This window comes from Tachyglossus aculeatus, chromosome 8, assembly GCF_015852505.1.
Source record: "Tachyglossus aculeatus isolate mTacAcu1 chromosome 8, mTacAcu1.pri, whole genome shotgun sequence".
Classification (NCBI taxonomy): Eukaryota; Metazoa; Chordata; class Mammalia; order Monotremata; family Tachyglossidae; genus Tachyglossus; species Tachyglossus aculeatus.
Window position 1 is genome coordinate 36,116,599 of NC_052073.1, and position 14,366 is coordinate 36,130,964.

Below are 14,366 nucleotides of genomic sequence, written 5' to 3' on the forward strand. Positions count from 1 at the left end.
CGTGGGACAACCTGATCACCTTGTAACCTCCCCAGCGCTTAGAACAGTGCTTGGCACATAGTAAGCGCGTAATAAATGCCATCAAAAACAAAGCAAAAAGACATGGTCCTTGCCCTCCAGGAGACTGTAATCAGTACCCCAGGAGTATGTGTAGGTGTCTTCCTGAGGGCTGGACGCTGTAGGATGCGCCTCTGGGGAGGGGGAATCGGTGTTATCTGGGGGCGGAGCGTCTACAGTCCAGAAATGTTTCTCTCCAGGAAAGAGGAGGCGGCGGCCAGAAGAGTGGAGGCCGAGGGAGAGGAGGCCGGCGGAGAGGGAGGCTGACGGGAAAGGAGGCCGACGGAGAGGGAGGCTGACGGGAAAGGAGGTCGACGGAGAAGGAGGCTGACGGGAAAGGAGGTCGACGGAGAGGGAGCCTGACGGGAAAAGAGGCCGGCGGAGAGGGAGGCCGACAGAGAAAGAGGCCGGCGGCGGGGCCGAGGATGGCGCAAAGAGAGGAGTCGTACACCTTCGACGCCCCCAGCGCCTTCATCAACTTCACGGCCCTGGACGAGGACGGCGGGCCCCATGACGACACGTGGTTCGGTAGGTGTCCGGGGGGGGTCCCCGCGGGATGGGCCCACCCGGAGTGGACCGCCCGCCTCCAGCTCGGGCCCCTGGGGCCCACGGGGAGAGCCCGGGGGCTGGTGTGGTGGCCGCCGTGACTCTGGGCCCGCTCCCGGGGACTGTGGTGGTGGGGGGGGGGGGGTCTAGACCGCGAGCCCGCTGTCGGGTAGGGACCGTCTCTCGATGTTGCCGACTTCCCAGGCGCTGAGTGCAGTGCTCGGCACACGGTAAGCGCTCAATAAATCCGATTGATTGATTGATTGGTTGACGGGCGGGCGCGGGGCATTGCTTCTGCACACAGACCAGAAGGACAACCAGGAGAACGCCCCCCTGGCCCAGCCCACCATCCGGCTCCCGACGGCCAGGACCCCGCTGAGGATGGCAAACCTCCCCCAAGCCATCGTCACCCCCCTGCTCAAGTCGGGTAAGGAGCCCCCAAGCCCGCCAGCTGCGAGGTCTCGCCCGTCCCGCCGTCGACCCCCGGGCCCGGAATGCCCCCAATCCCTCCGCCCATCCGCCAACCTCGCTCTCTTCCTCCCTTCAAAGCCCTACTGAGCGCTCACCTCCTCCAGGAGGCCTTCCCACACTCAGCCCCCCTTTTTCCTCTCCTCCTCCCCATCCCCCCCGCCCTGCCTCCTTCCCCTCCCCACAGCCCCTCCGTATATTCATTCGTTCAGTCGTATTTATTGAGCGCTTACTGTGTGCAGAGCACTGGACTAAGCGCTTGGGAAGGACAAGTGACTCGGTCAGGGTCACACGGCAGACAAGGGGTGGCGCCGGGATTGGAACCCAGGTCCTCTCGATTCCTAGGCCCGGGCTCTCCCGGCTAGGCCGCGCTGGATGCCCATCCCAGCTCTGCCACTTGTCTACAGTGTTTTGCACATAGTAAGCGCTTAATAAATGCCGTTATTATCTTCTAGACTGTGAGCCCGCTGTCGGGTAGGGACCGTCTCTATATGTTGCCAACTTGGACTTCCCAAGCGCTTAGTACAGTGCTGTGCACACAGTAAGCGCTCAATAAATATGATTGATTGATTGATTGAAGTTGGCAACATCTAAAGACGGTCCCTGCCCAACAGCGGGCTCACAGTCGAGAAGGGGGAGACAGACAACAAAACAAAACATATTAACAAAATAAAATAGAATAAATATGTACAAATAAAATAGAGTAATAAATACGTGCAAACATATATACAGGTATTCATTGAATATTTGTTTACTCTATTTATTTTACTTGTACACATCCACTGTTCTATTTTGTTAATAATGTACATCTAGCTTTAATTCTATTTATTCCGACGACTTGACACCCGTCCACATGTTCTGTTTTGTCGTCAGTCTCCCCCTTCTAGACTGTGAGCCCGCTGTAGGGTAGGGACCGTCTCTAGATATCGCCGACTTGTACTTCCCAAGCATTTAGTACAGTGCTGTGCACACAGGAAGCGCTCAATAAATACGATTGAATGAATGAATGAGGTTGAGTCAGCGTGGTTCAGTGGAAAGAGCCCGGGCTTTGGAGTCAATCAATCAATCAGTCGTATTTATTGAGCGCTTACTGTGTGCAGAGTACTGGACTAAGCGCTTGGGAAGTACAGGTTGGCAACATATAGAGACAGTCCCTACCCAACAGTGGGCTTACAGTCTAAGAGAGTCAGAGTTCATGGGTTCAAATCCCGGCTCCGCCAATTGTCAGCTGTGTGACTTTGGGCAGTCACTTAACTTCTCTGGGCCTCAGTTCCCTCAACTGTAAAATGGGGGTTAAGACTGTGAGCCCCACATGGGACAACCTGATCACGTTGTAACCTCCCCAGCGCTTAGAACAGTGCTTTGCACATAGTAAGCGCTTAATAAATGCCATCATTATTATTATTATTATTAATCCACCCCAGTGGGATCCACCCACGAGAGGCCCCGTCCCGGCCCGGGCCTCAGTCTGCCCGGCGAGAAAACGTAGAGGGGAGGGGGATCGCTGGCCTGCCCGCCGCGATCGGTTGGATAGCGATCCATTGGCGGTATTGATTGAGCGCAGAGCACTGTACTAAGCACCTGGGACAGTCTGAGACAACAGGGTGGGTGGACATGTTCCCCTCCCACAACGAGCTGACGGCTCTGAGGGGGCGACGGGCACGAAGAGAAATATTGGACCCGAGGGAGTCAGAGCGGACCCAGCCCCCGGGGCCCATGGCGCTAACAGTCTCCGAGGGGGAGGCCATTACGTGGTTGAGGCGGTGGAAGCCCAGAGAGGTGCAGTGACCGGCCCGAGGCCACACAGCGGGGACGCCGTGCCGGAGCCGGGACTCCATCTGAGGACCCTGGGGTCTTTTCCTTTTCCGCTGCTCCTCCTTGTCCTCATCCTTTTCCCCCTCGCCCTCCTTGTCTTCCTCCTCGTCCTCCTTGCCTTCCTCCTCCTCCACTGTGGACTGTAAATTCGTTGTGAGTGGGGAATCTGTCTGTTCTGTTGTCCTTGCCCAAGTGCTTAGTACTTAGTACTGTGCACAAAGTAAGCACTCAGTAAATGCAATTGACTGGCTGACTTCTCTTCCTCCTCTTTCTTTTCCTGCTCAGCTTCCTCCTCCTCCCGCTCCGCCTCCTTCCTTTTCCTCCTCCTCTTCCTTCTTCTTCCTCCTCTTCCTTCTCCTCCTCCTCCTCTTCCTTCTTCTTCTCCTCTTCCCTCTCCTCCTCCTCTTCCTTCTACTCCTCCTTTTCTCCTCCTCCTCTTCCTTCTCCTCCTCCTTTTCTCCTCCTCCTCTTCCTTCTCCTCCTCCTCTTCCTTCTCCTCTTCCTTCTCCTCCTCCTCCTCCTCTTTCCCCTCCTCCTCTTCCTTCTCCTCCTCCTCTTCCTTCTCCTCCTCCTCCTCTTCCTTCTCCTTCTCTTCCTTCTCCTCCTCCTCTTCCTTCTCCTCCTCCTCTTCCTTCTCCTCCTCTTCTCCTCCTCCTCTTCCTTCTCCTCTTCCTCTTCTCCTCCTCCTCTTCCTTCTCCTCTTCCTCTTCTCCTCCTCCTCTTCCTTCTCCTCCTCTTCCTCCCCTTCCCCTCCTCCTCCTCTTCCCCTTCCCCTCCTCCTCTTCCTTCTCCTATCCTTCTCCTCCTCCTCCTCCTCCTCTTCCTTCTCCTCCTCCTCTTCCTTCTCCTCCTCTTCTCCTCCTCCTCTTCCTTCTCCTCTTCCTCTTCTCCTCCTCCTCTTCCTTCTCCTCCTCCTCTTCCTTCTCCTCCTCCTCTTCCTTCTCCTCCTCTTCTCCTCCTCCTCTTCCTTCTCCTCTTCCTCTTCTCCTCCTCCTCTTCCTTCTCCTCCTCCTCCTCCCCTTCCCCCCCTCCTCCTCCTCCCCTTCCCCTCCTCCTCTTCCTTCTCCTATCCTTCTCCTCCTCCTCCTCCTCTTTCCCCTCCTCCTCTTCCTTCTCTTCCTCTTCTCCTCCTCCTCTTCCTTCTCTTCCTCTTCTCCTCCTCCTCTTCCTTCTCCTCCTCCTCCTCTTCCTTCTCCTCCTCCCCTCCCTCCCTCCCTCCCTCCCCTCCCCGCCCCCGCCAGCCGGGCCTAGGTGAAGTCAGGTGAAATCCGGAAATAAACCCAGGCCCCCCTTGGCGTGCCCGCCCGCCCTCCCGCCCGCATGCCCGCCCTCCCGCCTCGGCGGAGCCCCCGGCTCGGATTTCCCCGCGGTGGTTGGTGGCCCCGGGGCCGGCCCGCCGGCCCGCTGACCTCTGCCCGGCGACTGGGAAATCCCTCAAGGGGGCAAACCCCAGCCCGAGCTCACCCCCGGCCCCGGCCCCCTGCCAGCCCCCGCCCCCGCCCCCGCCCCCACCCCCGGGGCTCCCACAAACCGGGACCCGCAGGAAGCCGCGGGGCGCGGGGGGCACGGGCACGGGGGGCGGGGGGGCGCTTGGGACTCGGGCTCCGCCGCAGCCTCGGTTTCCTCGCCCGGAAAAATGGGAAGGAAAACCCCCGTTCCCTCTTCCCCCGTAGGGCGTCACCTCCCCGGCGGGACGGGGACCGTGTCGCGTCCCCAGCGTCCGGGCCGTTTATTGAGCGCTTCCTGGGTGCGGAGCACCGCACTAAGCGCTTGGGAGAGTGCCGTTCAGCAGAGTCAGCGGGCGCGTTCCCTGCCCACAAGTTGCCGACGGTTTAGAGGGGAAGGCGGACATGGAGAGAAATCAATATGCCGTGCGCAGAGCACTGTTCTAAACACTTGGGAGAGTCCAGGAGAACAATAAACAGACCCATTCCCTGCCCACAAGGAGCTGATGGTCTAGAGGGGGAGAGACACGTGATGAGAAATCAGTAGACTGTGTGAAGAGCACTGTACTGAGCGCTCGGAGAGTCCAGTAGAACAACAGACTGATGCATTCCCTGCCCACAGGGAGCTGACCGCCGAGGGGGGCTCTTCCCCCCGACTCCCCCTTCCCACTCTGACCCACTTCTCCCTTGTATCGTGCGCACGTAGAGGACGTCCCCCACACCGGGAAGAAGGAGGCAGTGGCGTCCAGACCAGTCCTCACAAACATCTGCGAGTCGCTGGAGGCCTGGAGGGTCACGGCTAAGGGCGTCCCCGGCCCGGGGGGCCAGCCGCGGAGGTGAGGAGACCCCGGGGGGGCCGGCCCGATTCGGACTAGTAATGATAGTAATCATAAGACTTGTTAAGCGCTTATTATGTGGCGGGCACTGTACTAAGTGCTGGTGGAGCTCATCAGGTTGGCATGGAACTCTCAGTCTTCATCCCCATTTGGCAGAGGAGGGAACCGAGGCCCTGAAAAGAGAAGCGACTGGCCCAAGGTCACACAGCAGACATCATCATCATCATCAATCGTATTTATTGAGCGCTTACTGTGTGCAGAGCACTGTACTAAGCGCTTGGGAAGTCCAAGTTGGCAACATATAGAGACAGTCCCTACCCAACAGTGGGCTCACGGTCTAAAAGGAACGACAGAGGCGGTAGATTTGGTCCTTGCCCTCAAGGGACTCCTGTGCGCAGAGCACTGTGCTGAGCGCTTCGGGGTGGAGGGACTAGACACGGGTCCTGCCCTCAAGGAGCTAGCGGTCTACTGTGGTCAGAGCACTGCGCTGAGCACTTGGGGGTCTTCTAGACCGTGAGCCCACTGTTGGGTAGGGACCGTCTCTGTATGTTGCCAACTTGGACTTCCCAAGCGCTTAGTACAGTGCTCTGCACACAGTAAGCGCTCAATAAATACGAATGAATGAATGAATGACTACAACGGTCAGTAGATCGCCGTCCACAGGGAGCCCCCAGTCAATCAACTGTATTTACTGAGCGCCTCCCGCGGGCCGAGCACTGCGCAAAGCGCTCGGGAGAGTCCGCTAGAAAAGAGCCGGCAGCCCACAACGAACTGACAGTCTAGCTGGCATTCACCGGCATTTATTGAACGCCTCCCGTGGGCCGAGCACTGCACTGAGCGCTCGGGGGGAGAGTCAGTCAATCAATCAATCGTATTTATTGAGCGCTTACTGTGTGCGGAGCACTGTACTGAGCGTTCCACTGGGACGTTCGGCAGACACGGTCCCTGCCCGCAAGGAGCTTCCGGTCCAGAGGTGAATCCACGCCCGGAGAAGTGTGTGACCCCCCGCCTCTGCAATCAATCAATCAATCAATCAATCGTATTTATTGAGCGCTTACTATGTGCAGAGCACTGTACTAGGCGCTTGGGAAGTACAAATTGGCAACACCTAGAGACAGTCCCTACCCAACAGTGGGCTCACAGTCTAAAAGGGGGAGACAGAGAACAGAACCAAACATACCAACAAAATAAAATAAATAGGATAGAAATGTACAAGTAAAATAAATAAATAAATAAAGGAATTGGGGGTTCAGCCGGGGGGTTCGGGGGGCGCTGACCTCTCCCTACCCCCCTTCCCCCCGACCCCGAGAAGCAGCGTGGCCCAATGGTCAGAACCCGGGCTTGGGAGTCCGAGGTCGTGGGTTCTAATCCCGGCTCCGCCCCTTGTCAGCTGCGTGACTTTGGGAAAGCCGCTTCCCTTCTCTGGGCCTCGGTTCCCCCATCTGTCAAATGGGGGTGAAGCCCGTGAGCCCCACGCGGGACAACCCGATTACCTTGTATCCACCCCAGCGCTTAGAACGGTGCTCGGCCCATAGTAAGCGCTCAACAAATACCCTCGTCATTATTATTATTATTCCCAACCTTCCCGCTTTCGCTCCAAACCGGGGCGAAACGGCTCCCTTGGAAGGCCCTTGGAAGCTGTTTAGGAGCAGCAGCGTGGCTCAGTGGAAAGAGCCCGGGCTTGGGAGTCAAAGGTCGTGGGTTCTAATCCCGGCGCCGCCGCTTGTCAGCTGCGTGACTTTGGGAGAGCCGCTTCCCTTCTCTGGGCCTCGGTTCCCCCATCTGTCAAATGGGGGTGAAGCCCGTGAGCCCCACGCGGGACAACCTGATGACCTCCTTATCTCCCCCAGCGCTTAGGACGATGCTCGGCAGGAAGCGCTTAACCCACTTCCCGGGCTTCGACTGCGCATGCTCTGCGCTCCCTAGGGCTGAAGATCTAGATTTGGGGACTGTATCGTTCATTCATTCATTCAGTCGTATTTATTGAGCGCTTACGGTGTGTAGAGCACTGTACTAAGCGCTTGGGAATAGGATAGTAGATAGTATATTTCAGTGTAGTGCAGTATAGAGAAGCAGTGTGGTTCAGTGGCAAGAGCCCGGGCTTTGGAGTCAGAGGTCAGGGGTTCAAATCCAGGCACCATAGCTTGTCAGCTGTGTGACCTTGGGCAAGTCATTTCACTTCTCTGGGCCTCAGTTCCCTCATCTGGAAAATGGGGATGAAGACTGGGAGCCCCGCGGGGGGCAACCTGCTCACCTTGTAACCCCCCAGCGCTTAGAACAGTGCTTCATTCATTCATTCCGTCGGATGTGTCGAGCGCTTGCTGCGGGCAGAGCACTGTACTAAGCGCTTGGGAAGTAGGGAAGCAGCGTGGCTCGGGGGAAAGAGGCCGGGCTTTGAAGTCAGAGGTCATGGGTTCAAATCCCGGCTCCGCCACTTGTCAGCCGGGTGACTTTGGGCAAGTCACCTTCACTTCTCTGGGCCTCAGTTCCCTCCTCTGTAAAATGGGGATGAAGACTGTGAGCCCCACGGGGGACAACGTGATCACCTTGTAAATCCCCCAGCGCTTAGAACAGTGCTTCATTCATTCATTCTGTCGGATTTATTGAGCGCTTGCTGCGGGCAGAGCACTGTACTATGCGCTTGGGAAGTAGGGAAGCAGCGTGGCTCGGGGGAAAGAGCCCGGGCTTTGAAGTCAGAGGTTATGGGTTCAAATCCTGGCTCTGCCACTTGTCAGCCGGGTGACTTTGGGCGAGTCACCTTCACTTCTCTGGGTCTCAGTTCCCTCCTCTGTAAAATGGGGATGAAGACTGTGAGCCCCACGGGGGACAACGTGATCACCTTGTAAATTCCCCAGTGCTTAGAGCAGTGCTTCATTCATTCATTCATTCCGTCGTATTTATCAAGCGCTTGCTGTGGGCAGAGCACTGTACTAAGCGCTTGGGAAGTAGGGAAGCAGCGTGGCTCGGGGGAAAGAGGCCAGGCTTTGAAGGCGGAGGTCATGGGTTCAAATCCCGGCTCTGCCACTTGTCAGCCGGGTGACTTTGGGCGAGTCACCTTCACTTCACGAGAAGTCACGAGAAGCAGCGTGGCTCAGTGGAAAGAGCCCGGGCTTTGGAGTCAGAGGTCACGGGTTCAAATCCCGGCTCCACCATATGTCTGCTGTGCGATCTTGGGCAAGTCACTTCACTTCTGGGAGCCTCAGTTCCCTCATCTGTAAAGTGGGGATGATGACTGTGAGCCCCAACCTGCTCACCTTGTATCCCCCCAGTGCTTAGAACAGTGCTTTGCACATAGTAAGCGCTTAATAAATGCCATTATTATTATTATTATTGTTATTCTCTGGGCCTCAGTGACCTCCTCTGTAAAACGGGGATGAAGACTGTCCCACGGGGGACAAACCTGATCACCTTGTAAATTCCCCAGCGCTCAGAACAGTGCTTTGCACAGAGTAAGCGCTTAATTAATAAATGCCATCATTATTGTTGTTGTTATGCCATTGTCACCATTACCGTTAGGACGTCGAAGCGCCTGTCGGCCCAGAAGAGACCGGAGAGGCCGCGCTGCCCGTCCGGTCCCCGGCCCTCGGCCACGCCCGACGCCAATCACCGCGTGCCGCCCTCCAAGAAGAGGAAGATGTGAGTGTCCCCAGCCCCCCTGCCCTCTTTGCCGGCCAACCCCACCTCCTCTGCCCTCGCTCCAGCTGCAAACCCGCGCGTTTTTATTGTAATTTTTTGTATGATATTGAAGCGCTCACTACCAGCCAACCCAGCAGTGGTATTTATCGAGCTCTCAGTGGGTGCGTGGCACTGTTGCAAGCGATCGGGCGAGGACAAGCGCTCATTCATTTATATATATCTATTATTATTATATAATAATAATATATTAGAATATATAATATATTGTATAAATAACATCATATATAATAACATGATACAATATATATAAATATATAAATCGAAATATTTTTGAATATATATATTTATATATTTTTGCACACATGAATAAATATATAATATATTACATGTTATAGCGTAAATAATAATATAATAGATGAATATGTAAATATATAAATATAAATATTTATAAATGAATATATTTATATATTTTTATATATTCACACACATAAATAAATAGATATATAATATATTGCATATGACATTATATATAATATAGCATATATAATATGTGAATATAGAAATATGAATAAATAAATATTTATATATATCTATGCACACATAAATAAATATATGATATATTACATATAATGATATAGTGTGTAATATATAAATATGTAAACATATAATTATAAATATTTATAAACAAATAAATATGTATGTAAATAAATATATGAATATATCTATATATGTATGCATATACATAAATATAAATATTTATAAGTATAATTTAAATAATATATAAATATATAAGTAAATATGATATATAATATTATGTATGATAATATAATCATTATATTTATTATTTATTTATATAGCCGCTTCCCAAGTGCTTATTTATTTATTTTACTTGTACATATCTATTCTATTTATTTTATTTTGTTAGTATGTTTGGTTTGTTCTGTCTCCCCCTTTTAGACTGTGAGCCCACTGTTGGGTAGGGACCGTCTCTAGATGTTGCCAACTTGGACTTCCCAAGCGCTTAGTCCAGTGCTCTGCACACAGTAAGCGCTCAATAAATACGATTGATTGATTGACTGATTGACGACGTGACCCTATAAAAGACACCCACATTCCCTGCTCACAGGGAGCCGTCAGGGAGCTTACCGTTACTTGGAGAAGCAGCGTGGCTCAGTGGAAAGAGCCCGGGCTTTGGAGTCAGAGGTCATGGGTTCCAATCCCGACTCCGCCAGTGGTCAGCTGTGGGACTTTGGGCAAGTCACTTCACTTCTCCGGGCCTCATTTACCTCATCTGGAAAATGGGGATTAAAACTGTGAGTCCCCACCCTGGGACAACCTGATCACCTTGTAACCTCTCCAGCGCTTAGAACAGTGCCTTGCACATAGTAAGCGCTTAATAAATGCCATCATTATTATTATTATTACTGTCTGCTGTGTGCCAGGCGATGTACTAAGCGCCGCCGTAAGCAAATCGGGCTGGGCTCAGGCCAGCGGTTGGTAGACCCCCCCCATCCCCACCCTCAATAAGCTGCCGGTCTGCTGTGTGCAGGGCACTGTCCTGAGCACTGCTACGTGCTGAGCACCGGACTAAGCGCTTGGGAGCATTCCCCGTCATCATCATCATCAACATCAGTCGTATTTATTGAGCGCTTACTGTGTGCGGAGCGCTGTACTGAGCGCTTGGGAAGTCCAAGTTGGCAACATCCAGAGACAGTCCCTACCCAACAGTGGGCTCACGGTCTAAAAGGGGGAGACAGAGAACAAAACCAAACATACTAACAAAATAAAATAAATAGAATAGATATGGACAAGGAAAATAATAAATAAATAGAAAACAACACCCGGCCTCCGCGAGGGGGGTGGGGGTCCGGTGCTCGGCCCCGGGGGACCCCCACCCCCTGAGGACCACCCTCTCTCCCGCGAGGGTAAGGGGGTGCGGACGCCGGCGACGGAATTGGGGAGGGGGGCTACACGCCTCACCCTCCCGGACCCCCGGGAGACCGCCGGCGGCGACGAAGGCGCTCGAGACCCCCGGCGACTTTTTCCTTATTTATTTTATTTTATTTTTAAATCGGATAATTTCGTTTTACCCTGCCCACCCGCCCCAGCTCGAACAGCAGAGGCAAAGCAACGGGAAGCAACTCGCAAGGCGGCAAGGCGGGCGAGCCTCCTCTCTTGAGGTGAGGCCTTCCCCCGACCGTCCGGGGGCTCGGGATGGGGGTCTCCGGGTTGCCGGGGGGGGGTCTTGTGCCCACCCAACTTGCCGCCCCCTCCCCTCCCGGCTCCAGGAAGAAGGTGGTAAAGAGCACGGAGGAGCAGGAGCTGGAGACGAGGATGAGGATGCAGCAGGAGGTGATGGAGATGAGGAGAAAGAACGAAGAGTCCCTCAAAGCCGCCCTGGCCGGAGCGGGTGAGACCGATCGATAAATAGGATCAGAACATTTGCTCACAATATGAAAAATGAAATGTACTAGACTAGCTGACATCTATTTATTTATTTATTTTACTTGTACGTAGCTATTCTATTTATTTTATTTCGTTAGTCTGTTTGGTTTTGTTCTCTGTCTCCCCCTTTTAGACTGGGAGCCCACTGTTGGGTAGGGACTGTCTCTATACGTTGCCAATTTGGACTTCCCAAGCGCTTAGTCCAGTGCTCTGCACATAGTAAGCGCTCAATAAATACGATTGATGATGATGATGATTTATTGAGAGCGGACCGGGCGCGGAGCACTGGACCGAGCGCTCGGGAGCGTCCAATAATCAGTCAATCCGTCAATAGTACTTATTGAGCGCTGCAGAGCGCCATACTGGGAGAAAACACAGTCCCCACCCACAATTTGCCGACAGTCTAGAGGATCAGCGTGGCATAGTGGTTGGAGCATCATCATCATCATCAGTCGTATTTATTGAGCGCTTACTGTGTGCAGAGCACTGTACTAAGCGCTTGGGAAGTCCAAATCGGCAACATATAGAGACGGTCCCTACCCAACAGTGGGCTCACAGTCTAAAGAGCATGAGCTTGGCAGTCAGAAGGACCCAGGTCTGCTGTGTGACCTTGGGCCAGTCACTGATAATAATAATAATAGCATTTATTAGGCGCTTACTATGTGCAAAGCACTGTTCTAAGTGCTGGGGAGGTTACAAGGTGATGAGGTTGTCCCTCGGGGGTGGGGGGCTCCCAGTCTTCATCCCCATTTTCCAGATGAGGGCACTGAGGCCTAGAGAAGTCTTTTAGACTGTGAGCCCACTGTCTCTTAGACTGTGAGCCCACTGTTGGGTAGGGACTGTCTCTATATGTTGCCAATTTGTACTTCTCATACTCTGCACATAGTAAGCGCTCAATAAATACGATTGATGATGATGAAGTGACTCGCCCAAAGTCACCCAGCTGACAATTGGGCGGAGTGGGGATTTGAACCCACGACCCCTGACTCCAAAGCCCGGGCTCTTTTCCACTGAGCCACGCTGCTGCTGCACCTCCCTTCCCCGGGCCTCAGTTCCCTCCTCTGGAAAGTGGGGATGGAGACCGTGAGCCCCCCGGGGGGTCACGGCGGTGACGTGTCCGCGCCCTCCCGCCCCTTCCCAGGGAAGCCGGTGAAGAAGACGTCCGGCCACGTGACCAAGACGGTGGATTTCCACTTCTGCACGGACCAGCGGGTCAAGGCCCCGCCGGCCGACAGCCAGGAGCCCTACAGGGAGACCAGCTTCACCTCCCACCTCAGGAAGCACCCCCCGTCCCCGGTCAGTCCGGCGGGAGTGGGGAGGACGCCCCGGGGGGAGGGGACACTGCCTTGGGGCCGGTGACGGGTGGGCTGCCGGCTGGACGCCGGTTATAAGGTGGGCCCTGTCTCCGGGGGGCCGTGGGTTCGGCCTAGGCCTCGTGTCCGGTGAGGAGGGGGCTGCCGGGTGGACCGCGGCTCCGGCTGGGCCTCTTGGCCGGTGGGCCGGTGGGCGTCATCCCCTTCTCTCGTGAGGAGGGGGCTACCTGGTAGACAGTGGTTCCGGGCTAGGCCTCTTGTTCCGTGCGGCGGAGGCCGGTGGGCGGACCCCGGTTATAGTCTGGGCCCCCGTCTCCGTCTCTCAGAATCAATCAATCAATCGTATTTATTGAGCGCTTATTTTGTGCAGACTAAGCGCTTGGGAAGTACAATCAATCAATCGTATTTATTGAGCGCTTACTATGTGCAGAGCACCGTACTAAGCGCTTACAAGTTGGCAGCATATAGCGACATAGAGCGGCATAGAGCCCCTTCGTTCCTCTCCCCCTCGTCCCCCTCTCCATCCCCCCGTCTTACCTCCTTCCCTTCCCCACAGCACCTGTATATATGGATATATGGTTGTACATATTTATTACTCTATTTATTTATTTATTTATTAATTTTACTTGTACGTTTCTATCCTACTTATTTTATTTTGTTGGTATGTTTGGTTCTGTTCTCTGTCTCCCCCTTTTAGACTGTGAGCCCACTGTTGGGTAGGGACTGTCTCTATGTGATGCCAATTTGTACTTCCCAAGCGCTTAGTACAGTGCTCTGCACATAGTAAGCGCTCAGTAAATACGATTGATTGATTGATTGATTGATTGACAGTCCCTACCCAACAGCGGGCTCACAGTCTAAAAAGACGGGGTATAGAATGGACCCCACCCCGTTGCCCGGGCGGTGGGATAAGCCGCGAGACGGACCCCCGTTTCCAGGCCGGGCCCCGTCTCCGGCGAGGAGCCGTACCAGGAGGACGAGGAGATCCCAGCGTCGGGCCGTGCCGGCGGTCGGGGTCCGCCACGTCACGTGACCCCCCCCCGTCCGTCCGTCCGTCCCCCCGGTTCGTGTCCCGCAGGTCCAGGGATGCAAAGGCCCCACGGTCCCGAAGCCTTTCAACCTGTCGCGGGGCAAGAAGCGTCAGCTGGAGGAGGCGGGGGCGGGGGGCACCGGGGGTCCGGGCTACGTGCCCCTGGCCCAGCAGATCGAGGCCTTCCAGCGGCGGACCCCGACCCGCTATCACCTCCGCAGCAAGAAGGACAACGACGGTGAGCCCCCTCTCCCGGCCCCCACCCGTTCAGCTGAGGGCAATAATAATAATAATAATAATAATAATAATGGCATTTATTAAGCGCTTACTATGTGCTTAATCACTGGGGAGGCAACCAGGTGATGGGGTTGTCCCGATCAAATGAATAGAATACAAGTTTATTGAGCGCTTACTGTGTGCAGAGCACTGGACCAAGCGCTTGGGAAGTCCAAGTCGGCAACATCTAGAGACGGTCCCTACCCGACAGCGGGCTCACGGGCTAGAAGGGGGAGACGGAGAACAAAACATATTAACAAAATAGGGTAAATATGTACAAATTTATTGAGCGCTTACTGTGTGCAGAGCACTGTACTAAGCGCTTGGGAAGTCCAAGTCGGCGACATCTAGAGACGGTCCCTACCCAACAGCGGGCTCACAGGCTAGAAGGGGGAGACAGAGAACAAAACATATTAGCAAAATAAAATGAATGGAAAAAATATGTACAAATTTATTGAGCGCTTACTGTGTGCAGAGCACTGTACTAAACACTTGGGAA

At 54.1% G+C, this 14,366-nt stretch overlaps 1 protein-coding gene across 2 annotated transcripts in view; it reads left to right on the forward strand.

Moving 5' to 3' along the window:
- Positions 1–257: 257 nt before the first annotated feature.
- TPX2 (TPX2 microtubule nucleation factor) overlaps positions 258–14,366 on the forward strand; it is a 28,459-nt gene continuing 14,350 nt past the window's right edge. For both annotated transcript variants that reach the window (XM_038750322.1, XM_038750323.1), the window contains exons 1-8: positions 258–585; positions 908–1,030; positions 5,038–5,167; positions 8,684–8,803; positions 10,912–10,983; positions 11,092–11,213; positions 12,390–12,544; positions 13,640–13,829. In XM_038750322.1, the coding sequence (XP_038606250.1) occupies positions 483–585; positions 908–1,030; positions 5,038–5,167; positions 8,684–8,803; positions 10,912–10,983; positions 11,092–11,213; positions 12,390–12,544; positions 13,640–13,829 (1,015 nt within the window). In that variant the 5' untranslated portion in view covers positions 258–482. The remainder of the gene's footprint in view (positions 586–907; positions 1,031–5,037; positions 5,168–8,683; positions 8,804–10,911; positions 10,984–11,091; positions 11,214–12,389; positions 12,545–13,639; positions 13,830–14,366) is intronic.